Below are 13,877 nucleotides of genomic sequence, written 5' to 3' on the forward strand. Positions count from 1 at the left end.
CATGTTGAAACTCCTTCACAGGGAGCTAATGTCTAAGGAGGGGTCCAAGGAGGAAGAGCAGGAGTTGGCCAGATGCCCCAAAGTGCCGCTGACGATTTATAATTGGTCGGCGGCATTTCTCATATACGCTAGCGTATACTGCAAGAAGTATCCGGACAGGGCCATTGCTTTGTTCAAATACATGGATGTGGTGCGGAGGTCGCAGGTGACGTACGGCGGTTAATCCTGGTCACATTATGATGAGGAGTTTATTTATTTATTTATTGAAGTTTTGTATAGCGCTAGCTGGACCCGTAGGTATCAGAGCGCTTCACAGCATGTACAAATTGTGCGCAAACAAGAACTGAACGGAAAATTAGAGCAGAGAAGAAAATAAAAACACAACATCTTTAGTCAACCAACTCAGTGGTAGAATGACAACAGTAGCGGAGCATGACTCCCGGTGGTGGGATTTCGATGGAAACCTCCTTCAGTCCTTTCTGGGTTCCCCTTTACGGTCGAGCTCGCTCTAGGAAGAGGGCTTTTAGAAGTATCTTGAATTTCGGGAAGGAGGGGGTCAGTCTGATGTGGGGTGGGATGGAGTTCCAAATTTTGGGCGCATTACCCGTGAAGGATTTAGTTCCGGTTTTCTGTTTCCGAGCTTTTAGTGGGATGAGTAGAAGCGTGTTTGAGCTTCTGAGTTTCCTGGACTGCCCGGCCCTTTTGAGTTTGGCGGCCAGATATTCAGGTTTGCCTGTGTGAAGGGCTTTATGCGTGAGACAGGCTGTGCGAAAGCTGGCTCGTTGGTCAATAGGAAGCCACTTCAGTTCCCTAAGTGCCGGAGAGATGTGCTCAAATTTTTTCGTTACTGTGACCATTCTTGCTGCTGCATTGAGGGTCGTGGACAGGGGACCTAAGTGAGATTTTGCTGAATCGGTCAAGGTTGCGATTCCATAATCGATTCTGGAAAGCACCAACGCCTGTGTGGCCTGTTTGAGATCTTTTGGAGGTAGGAAGGGTTTTATTCTGTACAGGAGCTTCAGGTTTAGGAATGCGGATTTAGCGGCTTTTGAGATGTTTTTTTTCATGTCCAGCTCGGAGTCGAGGGTTATCCCTAGGAATTTCACAGAGTCCATTGGCGTGAGTGCCCCATTAAGGGCGTCTAAGGCTTTGAGCCATTCCTCGATTTGAGGGTTTTTGTCTCTGTTTGAGATGAGGAGAACTTCTGTTTTCTCTTGGTTGAGTTTGAGGTGGTTCATTGAGAGCCATTGTTGGACCTCTTTGAGCGTGGCGTTTAGTCTGTGGATGCCTTTGATCGACGTGGTTTCCAGGTAGAGTTGTGTATCATCTGTGTAGTGAGGGGTTCCATATATACGTTGAAGAGTTGAGGAGAGAGAACTGATCCTTGTGGGACTCCTCTACTGACGGGTCGGGGGTCGGACTCGAAGTTGTTGATTTTTATTCTTTGTGAGCGGTTGTGAAAGAAGGAGGAGAACCATTTAAGTACCGTCCTTTCAATGCCAGCTCGCTCTTGGAGGGCTTTGAGGAGCAGGGAGTGGTCAACTGTATCGAATGCGGCGGATCAGTCAAGTAGGATGAGAAGGCTGCATTGGTCCGAGTTGAGAGACAAGTGAAGATCGTCTAGGACATTTAAGATTGTGGTTTCGGTGCTACATCCCTTTCTGAATCCTGATTGGTGAGGGTCAAGTAGATTGATGTTCTCTAGGTGTTGGGTTAACTGAGGGAGAACACATCTTTCAAGAATATTAGGTAGGAGTGAAAGGTTTGACACAGGTCTGAAGTTGTTCATGTCCTCAATGTCCAGACCAGGTTTTTTTTAGTAACGGAGTGACTTGGCCTACTTTGAGGCAGTCAGGAATGAGTCCCGTGCTCAGTGTGCTATTGATTATCTTGCACCAGATTGGGGCTAGGGTGAGCTTCATGTCTTTCATCAGGTTCGAGGGTCGCTGGTCTAGGGAGTGGGATGAGGGTTTAGCGGCGGCTATCAGCTTGATTATCTCATCTTCTTGGATGGGGCGAAAGGAGGACCAAAGTGTAGTGGAGCTCACTAGGGGGTTGCTTAATGTTGCTAGTGTCGAGGTCCCCATGAGGGAGGCAGGGTCCGTGCTGGGAGCCAGATATATTTTGGCGATTTTTTCATTGAAAAAGCTAGCGAAGTTGTCACAAAGCGATTTTGACGCCGTCATATTGGATGTTGGCGGTTTGGATATTTGGCTGCTAATGATGTTAAAGAGTTCGTTGGGGCGTTTTTAGCGTTGTTTAGGGCAAGGCAGAAGAACGATGACTTTTTGTTCTTGATGTGCTTATTATAGTTTCTGCGTGCTGCCTTGAGTTGATCTCGATGGAGGGAGGAGGGATTATTCCTCCAAGTTCTTTCGATGGTTCTAAGGAGTTCCAGGCACGGATGACATCGGACCCGGACGCGAAGTGGGGGGAACTGGACTCTGACTTGTACCAGCAGACGATGGATTGCGCGCTGGGCGGATAACTTGAAGTCCGTGCACGCGCGGAAGGGGGTGGTGCGAGAGAAATTGTTCAAAGAAGTGAGGGAGGGCTCCTTCGTGGAGCCTCCGTTGCCAAACCTGATTATCTCCCCGATCGGGGTGGTGCCCAAGAAGGAGCCGGGGCAGTTCAGGTTGATACAGCACTTGTCGTGGCCGGAGGGGTCGTCTGTGAATGATTTCATATCGGCGGACCTCGCGTCGGTGTCGTACTCGTCGGTGGACATGGGGCGGAAGATTGTGGCGGCGGCAGGGCAGGGGGCACTGATGGCGAAGTGCGACATTAAGTCGGCTTTCAGGTTGCTCCCGGTGCACCCGGAGGATCACCGGTTGTTGGGAATCCAATTCGATGGGGGCTTTTTTGTGGACAAGGTGCTGCCGATGGGGTGCTCAATCTCCTGTGCGTTGTTTTGAGCGTTTCAGCTCCTTCCTGCAGTGGGATTTTTCCTGGCACACAGGCTCTGAGACGGTGACACACTATCTGGATGACTTCTTTCTGGTGTCATGGCCCGGTTCGACGGATTGTCAGTGGCAGCTGGACGATTTTCAGGACCTAATGGGTTACTTGGGAGTTCCCCTGGCGCCAGAGAACACGCATGGTCCCAGTTTGGTGATGTCCTTTCTCGGTATAGAGCTCGACTCGGCTGCAATGGAAGCACGCCTACCGGAAGACAAGAAGGCGGCAATGTTGGCATTGGTGACCGGCATGTTCGACAAGCGGAAGGTGACGGTGCGGGACGTGCATGTGTTGTTGGGGCACCTGAATTTTGCGTGCCGAGTTGTGTGGGCGGGGTGTACGTTCTGTCGTCGCCTAGGTTTGGAGCTGTCTGGGCTGACGTTGCCACATCACGTGCGGCTGTCGGCGGGGACGAAGGAGGATTTGCGGATATGGCTGACTTTCCTGGGATGGTTCAATGGGGTGCCCATGGCACCACCGGAAGACTGGGAGTGGGATGTCACGTTTTTTTCTGATGCGGCGGGTGTTGGTGGTTTCGGTTTGTTCTGGGCGGGTCGGTGGTGCGTGGAGCAGTGGCCGCCACATTGGCAAGCAGGGGGCCGCAGCATTGAGTTTCTGGAATTGTTCCCGCTGGTGGTGGCGGTCTCGATGTGGGCCCAGGAGTTGGCGCACAAGAGGGTCATCTTCCGGGTGGACAATATGTCCGTGGTACAGGTGGTCAACAGGCAGTCGGCTCGGGACCCGCAGGTGCTGAAGTTGATGAGGGTTTTTCGTGCTTCGCTGCCTCGAGCAGGACATCCTTTTTCAGGCCCAGCATGTGCCTGGGGTGGACAATGACATTGCGGATGCTTTGTCTCGTTCACAGTGGCAGAGGTTCCATGGGCTAGCCACGGAGACCAAGACGCCGGTGCCGAAGGAGCGGTGGTCGGTGGGAGACTCCGGGTCGTTCAGCTGGTGAGGGCATCGGTGGCAGCATCCACTTGGAAGGCGTACGTGCAGGCTTGGGAGGAGTTTCAGCAGTCTGGTGCAGTAAGGCAGGGGGACAAGTGGAGGTGGGAGGAGCAGGTGGTGTGGTTCATGCTGGCCTTGATGGATAGAGGTTTGTCGTGGGTGACGATTGCGGGAAAGTTGTCGGCGGTGGCATTCATGGGGAAGCTGTGGTGGGGGTATCCTCCGTCTGCGGGGGAGTTGGGGGCGAGGCTGTTGGAAGGCTGGGCACTGGAGAGAGGTGCGAGGGTGTTTCAGCAGAGACCTATATCAGAGAATATGCTGGGACGCCTGTTGGCGACGTTGCCGTCGGTTTGTCGAGACGGGAGGGAGTTGGTGTTGTTCTCCACGCTCATGTTATCGTTGTTCTTTGGGCGTTTCAGGTCTCTGAGTTGGTAGGTCTGAAAAGGGGGCCAGGGGTATTGTGGGAGGAAGTGAAGGTGCAGGCACGGGAGGTGGTGGTACGCTGGCGACGCTCGAAAACGGACAAGCGTGGAGTAGGGACGTGGGTGGTGATGGGGCCAGAGAGGTTGGTCAGTGTGTGTCCCGCGGCGTGGGACCGGCGTTTGGCAGCCGAGCAGGGGAAGTCAGGAGGGGAGGTGTTTGGTAGAGGGGGGACGGCAGGGTGATGGCGGGGCAGGTGTTGTGGGTCCTGCGGCATGCCCTGCGGTTGATGGGTGAGGACCCAAAGGCGTTCGGGATGCATTCCTTTAGAATAGGGGCGGCGACGGACGCAGCACGGCACGGCTGGGGGAAGGAAGACATCAAGCGTCTGGGACGGTGGAAGTCGGATTGTTACAAGACGTATGTGTGGTTGCTGGGGTAGGCGAGGCGCAATGAAAGCACTGGACATTACTGCTCCTATTCGCACTGTAACTAACGCCACGAGAACTAAAAAAACGGCCCGTGGTTCAGTCAGGAGCTCCAGCTTGCTAAAACTGCTTGTAAAAAGCTCGAAAGAGAATGGCGTCTTAACTTCTGCCCTGAAATCAAAGCCCGATATAAAGCAGCGCAAAAAGAATATAATAAAAAGATACGCATGTCCAAGGCATCTCACTATAATAACCGGATCCTGGAAGCTGAAAACTCCTCGAAGGAGCTCTTCCAAATTTACAAATAAATTTCAATAATCGACTCCAATTCCACTTCCCATAATGACTCAGTGGAAACCTGCAATAAAATTGCTAAGTATTTCTCTGGTAAAATCACAAACATATATGCTAATTTTTCTAGCAACATAAAACCTGGCACTGACTTTACAGAGAATGAAGACCACATACGTACACAATCCTGTCTATGTGCTTTTTCTGTTCCTCCCGCTGAAACACTGATAAAAATTTGCAAAAGCATCAAATCCGGCTCTCCACGAGATCCCGCACCACCCAAAATTTTAGCTGCTAGCCTTTCGGTATTAGAGCCCCACTTCAGACATATGCTCCAAATATCTTTTTCCACGGCCTGTTTACCTGCAGAATGGAAAAAAGCCATAGTGCTCCCCATCAAAAAAAAACCCAACATAAGTCAGGACATATTGGAGAATCTACGTCCAATTTCCCTGCTACCCTATCTCGCTAAACTAGCAGAGAAAGTAGCCAATGTCCAACCTATGGCCCATCTTGAAGCCCAAAGTGCCTTTCATACATCGCAGTCGGGCTTCAGATCGAGCTTCTCCACAGAGACAGCACTCTTGAGAGCAACTGAAACTCTGCGGGAAGGAGCCGACGAGGGCAAAACCATGGCCCTGATCATGCTGGACCTCAGCGCCGCGTTTGACACTGTAGCACACTCCATCTTGCTACAGTGTCTAAACAGAGCGGGGGTCACTAAAGAGGCCCTGGGATGGCTGAAAGCCTTCCTTACCAACAGGAGTTTTCAGGTCCAAAGAGGGACTTTCCTCTCGGACAGCATGACATTAGAACAGGGGGTACCTCAGGGCTCTGCCCTGAGTCCTACCCTGTTCAACCTGTACATGGCACCATTGGCAGAGGTGGTCCAATCGTTCGGCGTAGAGCTTGTCTCCTACGCCGACGATACTCAACTCCTGATCTCCCTGTCTCAAGCTCCCTCCTCCGAGGCCGACAATTTCAAATCCTGCATGTGCAAGCTTGCTGCTTGGATGACCGAACACTGCCTCAAATTAAATGGCACAAAAACTGAGGTGATCATAATAGGAGGGAACAACACAAAATGGACTAAAGACTGGTGGCCTACCTGTCTGGGACCCTTACCTACTCCCAGCCAGGAAGCTAAGAACTTGGGTGTCTGGATAGACAACAAGCTCTCCTATGACAGCCATGTCAAAAAGACAGTAGGTAAGTGCTTTGGAGTCATGAAAACCCTTAATCGCACCCTAGACTTGCTTCCGTTGAACTCTAGGCGTACTATGACTCAGGCACTCATTACCTCCCGAATAGACTATGGCAACGTGCTGCTGCTGGGCACTTCGGAAAAAAACATCAGAAAATTACAAGTCTTGCAAAACTCAGCTGCCCGTCTAGTGCTAAGACTCCCCCGCAGAGCTCCTTCCAGACCTTCCCTGGCTACCCTCCACTGGCTGCCTATCAGTAAGAGGATACTATTTAAAGCACTCCTCTGGTGCCACAGGATTATTCATCACAAAGTCCCCTCCTACATGTCTGATCTAGCTTCACTCTACGAGCCCAACAGATCCCTACGTTCCAAGGGAATAGGTCTGCTTAAAACATCGCTCCCAAAAAAAGCTAGAATGGGAGGCAGGTCCTTCCGCACTCTTGCAGCTAAAAAGTGGAATACCCTCCCCATGAACATCAGACAAGACAAAAATGAGGCCTCCTTCAGAAAATTGCTGAAAACCTACTTCTTCACTCTCTAGTTGCTTGTTTTCTGTCTCCACCCTCCTAAGACTCTCTCTCCACAGCGCGGGGACACGCCGGGAGGCGTCACCAGGCGCTTTTACAAACCCCTTTAATAATAATAATAATAATGACATGGATGTTTTTCCGCCCTCTTACATGTGTATCTTTGCAGGTGCTGTGGCAGGGCCAGCTGCGGCGGTGTTGGAAATCTACATTGTGGGACATTCCTTTGTCAAAAGAGCAGAGAGGGCCGAATGGGACAAACATCGGAACCTTAATTTGGAACAGGATGACAGATTGTTTAGATGTCATTGGAGGGGAAAAGGGGGAATGCGTTGGCACGAGTTGATGCCATTGTTGAATAATGTGGTCTGCGGGGGGTTTGTCCTGATGTGGTGATCATTCACTTGGGGGAAAACGACCTGGTGCTGTGCAAGGGACTGGCTCTGGTGAAGCAAATGAAGCGGGACTTGTTGGAGATTAGGAAACAGTGGTCGGGATGTCATGTGATTTGGTCCGAATTCATTCCCCAGAGGGTCTGCCGGGGGCGGAGCGTCCAGGGGCTATTGACAGGGCAAGGAGGAAAATCAATAGGGAAATGATGGACTTTTGTGCAAAGGAAGGGGTAGGGTGAATGGAGCACCCAGATCTGAGATACGGGGCTGTGTATTTTTTCCAGAGAGGACGGGGTACACTTGTCTAGGTATGGGATGGAGCTATACATTGTGCAGTTGAAGGAGGCCCTTGATCTAGCTTTGGGGGTGCGCAGATATCCAAGGGGGGGGGGGGGGAGGTTCCTATGGAGGGGGTCGAAAGTCATTAGGTGGCTTTCGAGTGGCGCTTTTCCTAGAAGAAAGGGGGTAAGGGTAGGAGGCCTGGGTTTGTTTCACATGGAGTTGGGATTGCAGAGGTCAAGGGAGGTGTTGGTCGGTAAGGAGGTATGTTGCAGTTGGGATGTTCTGGTTATGTTGTGATTATGCTGAGAATGGCAGGAAATCCTTTAGGGGAGGGGGTGGTCAGTTAGGTACTTCTTATTTAGCAAGGTTTAGTTTTGTTCAGCACAGGCCAAGGTTTTGTTATTTAGAATGCACCTGTTTCCAATAAAGCGGCCTTTGTCACACCTTAACACTGTGTCTGTGGTCGGTCTCTCTCCACCCCCACCCCCCCGCCCTCCTGGTGGGCCCCCCAAAAAAACAAGATTAAAAGGCTTCACATGTTTTTCTGAACACTTTTAGACATAAAATACTGGACTAAAAGAGTGGCATCACCAGGGTATGTCTAGATGCGGCTGCATATCCATGTGCAGCTTCCTGCACACACGACTTGTGCCAAATCACCTCCGTCAACTGAGAATCTTTTTAATTGACGTATAAACCAATTACCAAAAACATCTCTCAAGTTGTACAGGGGAGCCTGCAGAAGGAGACAGGGCAAAGTGCATTCAATGCTTGGTACGGTTGTCCATGGGAAGTTATAAGCTCTTTATGTGGTAGCAGTCCACAGTAGCACACCCCGAAAGAGAATGGATATGGAAACATGCACCTGCAACAGTGTTAAATCCACTTCTATTATGATTTTATTTATGTGCTTCAGAGCTTCTGACTTGAAGACTGGAGAAAAGGGATATCGAGAAGGGACGGAATGTTCCTCTGCATGTGGTGTGCCTTAGTCTTGAAGCTTAATGTTCTTCAGGCCCACAGCTGACCTTTCTTCCATTACGACCTTGAGACCTTATGTTGACTTAAGGGTTTCTCTCCGTGAAATTGACATATTTCGATAACAAAAAACATATAGCGGAGTGTAAAACATGAATTTGAAAGTTCATAACCAAATCACTTTGCTCTGTTCTGACAGTAACTGTGCTCCTTGTTGCCATTAATTCATTTTATTGTAATACTCAATTGTATCTCGTGACTGGTCTGTAAACCTACTGATTACAAGATCATTTATTTTTTTAAATAGTGCAGACACCATTTGGCCCTACTGCTTTCTGGAAACAACCGGCTCCCCCTGGCTCATATTATGGGGTGGGATTTATACATCACTTGCCATAATCGCAAACAGAACCCCTGCTACACACTTCTGATCTTGTCAGACAAGGAAACCATGGCATACAAAGATACACTGACTAGCACAGGATCACAAAGTTTGTGGAAGAGAGGGCTGGGATTTGGAGCCCATGGTTGGCTCCACACCACTTGTGAGGTTTTGAAATTAAAAGTGAAAGACAGAGAATGGAAACGGAGCATGAAGGGAAACGATAGCCTGCCCCGGGATACATGCATGATTTTTTTTAAGTGACAAGATATTTCCAGGCTACTTTTAAGAAATTTTAATAGTTACAGTTTCCCAGCCGCATAGCGTGATTTTTTTTTAATCTGTTTCCCCGCCCCCATTTTCCACAACCTTTAAAACACACTTTTAGAAACGCCACTGGAATAAATTCAAGAAATGATGTTAAGACATTCTAATTTTCAGTGTTTTATGGTTTCAAAGGATGAGCAATAGTAGATATTAATCACTCACCCATGTACTTTATGATCAACTCGTTCTCTCCTAATTCTTTCCACGCTCATATACGTGAACACTACTTTTAATGAGACTCCGTACATGTACTCTTTGACCATAACACGTATGTTTAACGGGGCCATGTTACTTAATGCTACATTTTAATTGAATTCAATAGTGGGCAGTTGCAAAGCCTGCACTTTAAGTTAACCTGGATTACTTTACTTGATTTATATGGAGGAAGGATTGCATATGTGGCGGATATAGTTACAGCTATAAATTACTCCTTTTGTGCACTCTAAAAGCCTAAGGCTTGTGGCTATCTTATACCATTCAGAAGCAGATTAATTTCAACGTGACAATTTTCTTTCTATGCCTATATGCAAGAAATGTGTGACCCTAAATAACAAAGAAATCTGTAAACTTCAAGTAGAAACCAGGTCATTAGAGCCTTCAGAAACAAAAAAAATCTTTGTAAAAATATAATGGCGAAGAAATAGGGTTGGAATAAATATTGTGGTTTCTCTTGTATGTAATGAAAAATATGATGTGCCATTCTCACACGTCGTACTTAAAATCTAGACGATACACCGTTTTTAGTAGTTAAACTTCACAAATTCAAAAGTAAATCAAAAATTACACAAGCCATAAAATTCATAAATTACCTTGCAATCAAGTCCCAGCTTCTCCTCTTTTCTTTTCCTTCTTTATTTAAGAGAAATTTTGGCAATCGTGATTTTTGTTTATCATCTCCCTTTCTGTTAGAAACAAAGGTTGTATTACATGAAAAGGCAGTAGATCTACAAAAATAGGTAGTTCAAGCCACAGATTGTAGCAACAAGGTGGGCAAAGTTGAAGAGGTGCAGCAGATGTGGGCGTGGCAATAGGCAGTTTAGTTAAATGTAGGCATGACTTGATCACAAAATTCAAGGACCGCATTGGAGCTTTGATTTGGGGATTTACTTCATTGGGTTTTGCACATCCATTTGTTGAGAACTCACAATTATAATTTCTTGGACACAAGTGCTATTATATTGGCTAATTGAGGAATCTAATGTCTTCAAAAAGAAGAATAAATAAGTGCATATACCTGTGACCATAAACAAAGAAAAAACAGTCAGTTCAATCCGAATACTCGTTTGTGGTGGTGGCATCAAGGACAACAGTTTTCAGCACAGATTCCATACTTCTAGAACAGAAATTGTTAACAGTATATATGTTAACTCTAAAATGTTAATTATGGACAACTGCTCTTTGTTAATTGCAAACAATGTTCTGCACCTATAACTATATGAAAAAAATAAAGGTTAAAGTGCAGTGTGAGGCAACCGCCAAAAAGGTTAAAGATGGCAGCACCTCTTACACCATAAACGGTGGTATCGACCAGGCCGTCCACCTAGATCTTGAAGTAAGTGTGCATTGCTGTTGAGCATGTTATAACGTTTAGAATTCCTTGAATAGTAACGATGAAGCACCCATACAGTTCATCTATATATCCTCAGGGACTGAAGTAAACAAATTCTCCAGCATAATGGTAGAATGACCAAGTTTTCTAGATTTCTCAAGAAAAGCCCTCCTGAGCTGAGCTCGGCAGTGCATTCAGAGCCCATTAAAAGAGAAGAAGCAACCCAAAAGTTGCAACAATGAATGGCAGCAGCAATGAAGGAGGATAAAGCAGCATGTAACCAGCAAATAGTTATCAAGGCATAGGCCTTTAATGTGTCGTCTTCTATGTCTTGGGCCTAAAAGTAGAATTGTGGTACAAAACAAAAATTGGAGGAGGGAAGGATGCAGGAAAGCTCGGCCAGGTGCAAGAAGCAATCAACGGCTGTTATTCGAGCAGTGTTGAGTGATAGGGCGGTTTATAGGAGCACCAGATCAATGATCCTGGAAGCCTCTCCTTGCTGCCACCTCTTCCTTCTCAAGTTTACTATGACAAATGCCCTAAACAGCACACACACGGCACACTGCCTGTCTTTCGAAATTTCAACTTATACTCCTGATTTCTGACATTTGCTTATCAATGGAAACTCAATTTGCCCCTATTACTTTGTGCTTTTCGCGTGCTGTTAAAAAGTGTTTTTGCAAGTGCTGTACTTTTTTTAGTCTAGCAAAGTTTATTCTTTGCTTTTATTCTGAAGAGTTATTTTTAAAAGCTCATCAGCTTTAGAATTTTGATATTGAAATTATAAATAACAGTGTGCTTTGCAGTTATGTACGGTCCCCATCAAAGCCTCAAATTAGATTCAGCTGTCCAATAGGAATCATTACAAACCATAAATCGTCATTAATATGCCCAAATTGTCTAGTACTTCTCACAGAGAGCATTGTCACAACTTTAATATTAAACAAGGTATACAAAAAGACATGTCACTGGCTGAAGGCTTAATATTAGATGGAGGCAAGGGTGACGATGTTGCCCCCTCATTTCTTTAACAGATTTTATTACACCCAAACGTCTTGAATGACTGGTGTTACATCATAAGGCTTCTGAAGCAAACTTAGCTCTCGATTGCCAACTGGAGGAGCACTGGCCAGTCACAAAAGACCACGTTACCACTACGGAAATAGTGATAAATATTATTTGCTTGCTTGCTGGGTGTTCCCTCGTTGGAGATCATTTGAGATGTTCTGGTCAGCTGTTGTGGTGCTTGAATTATATGACCTCAAACCCTTTCCTTAATTATTTTAGAATCTGATAACCCAATTTACTGCCATCCTTGAACGCCCTACACTATTAACCAAAAGGCATGCTCCTTTCATGATTTTCTTTACATTCAAATGTAAATGTTTCATTTAATTGTGGTACACGATCAGATTCAGCAGATTACACACATACTACGTATTTCTGTGCCTGACTTCTGAGTCCATGTTCTGTATTTTAAATTGTATCCCAGTTGTATATGGTCCCTAAATAGGAAGCATTTTCACACTGTACAAGAAAGAACAGATTATATTCAAGCCATGAATGGTAAGGGATGGTCCCTTAACCTAGTTTACCACCTACTATGCCATGGTCTTCTAAATTCCTCGTGAATGCTGGTCAATCTTCTTAAAATTCATCTCCCTACAGTCCAACACAGTTATCAGTAATCCCTAGACACAGCAGAGAATGAGATAAGCCATATTTTCTTAAATGTATTGCTGAGTATCAAGTTGTAGTTATTACCTTATAGTTTATTAGTGTCCTACTAGACCCCCTTCCTGTAAGCACGTTTTTAATGTACTTTATATATATATATCAGCCTGTTTTAAAAGATCCTGCACTGAAAGCAATCAAGGACACTTGCTATAAAAATGTAAGTCTGAGAATGAGCACAGGAAAAAAAGCTTATCCAAATGCTTTAATTCGTGCATAATTTAATTCTTAACTTACAAAAGCATAGGACATTAGGAGAACGTTGGACAATCTGATAAGACATCAAAATCCCACTACTTCTCGAACAAGGGGTGAAGGAAGCCATCCTGAGAGGAAAGTTAGAATCATGAGACCACTACATACTCACCCTCTGTGGTAGGACTATCCTATTCCAGGATGGGGGACATATCCACTTCTATACCTTTGACCTCATTATAGCAACATTAACCACCCTACAAATCCAGGCGGGGATGTCTTCACCAACACAAATGAAAGAATGTAGGCCCCCTATACAGAGGGACTTTTAGGGTCTGTAATCCAACCAGACAGATAAAATATAATTTTTGGAGAAGGAGGCAACACTTTGTAGTGCAGCCCAGTGTACAGTTCTGGTGGCCAAACATTCAAAGGAACAGATCTATTCAATCAACAGTACAATAGAAAGCAACCATTGTCGAGAAGACCTGGTCTGCTTTCAGTAAAATGTTGGTATGCACATGTTAGGTTTCACTAGGAATAGGATGGTTCTGTGGATCTTCTGATTCCAGTATCTCCTAGAGTTGTCCTAAAAACGACCACCAGGTACGCCTATTTAATAAAATCGAACAACTATTTTTTATTTTATTTAAACTTGGTTTGGAGAAAGAAATAAGAATTGCGAGAAGCAAAAATGATAATTAAGCAAGGTTTCCATTTAGTGTACGAATATAGTTAGGGGGCGTGTAGGGGAGTTGGGAAATGTTTATAGGAGCTAGGCTGAGCATTGCCATTGAGGGATGATGGGGCAGTGTATCGGCAGAGGACACCAGCTATAGAAAGGCCACACCACCGCAGCGAGACACATAGTCCCATCAGGATAAGTGCAACACTTTGCCACCACCTTTCAATCCTACCTTCCATCATTGGATGCTGCCTGTGCACCGCTGTCAAGGATGGACATGCTCTTGACCAGTGATAACATGCAATGTAATAATTTAAGCAAATATTGATGCCCATTGTTCCTAACTCTGCGTGAGAGCAGCTTTAATAATGGAGCTGCAAAACACTCCTGAAGATAGTATGAGGCTCGAACCACTCAAATTAGTGGGGTACAGAAACTTGCATTGTATGCAAACTCCTTTTCTTTCCTTTGCTCCACCCTGTGTGGGCACAGGCACTGGAGCAATATGCACAAACTCAGAAGGTAAACACTACAAAAGAGTGTTTCCTTCTTCTATGGAGTACTAAGAAGT

The 13,877-nt window shown here is 46.1% G+C and overlaps 1 protein-coding gene across 3 annotated transcripts in view; it reads right to left on the reverse strand.

Annotated features, from left to right (window-relative positions):
* Nucleotides 1–13,877, reverse strand: part of FYB2 (FYN binding protein 2) — a 494,151-nt gene that overhangs the window by 69,724 nt on the left and 410,550 nt on the right. For all 3 annotated transcript variants that reach the window (XR_015307520.1, XR_015307527.1, XM_086952746.1), the window contains exon 12: nucleotides 9,953–10,045. Coding sequence is in view for 1 of the 3 variants with exons in the window: in XM_086952746.1 (XP_086808872.1) it covers nucleotides 9,953–10,045 (93 nt within the window). In the remaining 2 variants the exon portion in view is untranslated. The remainder of the gene's footprint in view (nucleotides 1–9,952; nucleotides 10,046–13,877) is intronic.

The sequence above is a fragment of the Lissotriton vulgaris genome, chromosome 1_1 (genome assembly GCF_964263255.1).
Source record: "Lissotriton vulgaris chromosome 1_1, aLisVul1.2, whole genome shotgun sequence".
Taxonomy (NCBI): Eukaryota; Metazoa; Chordata; class Amphibia; order Caudata; family Salamandridae; genus Lissotriton; species Lissotriton vulgaris.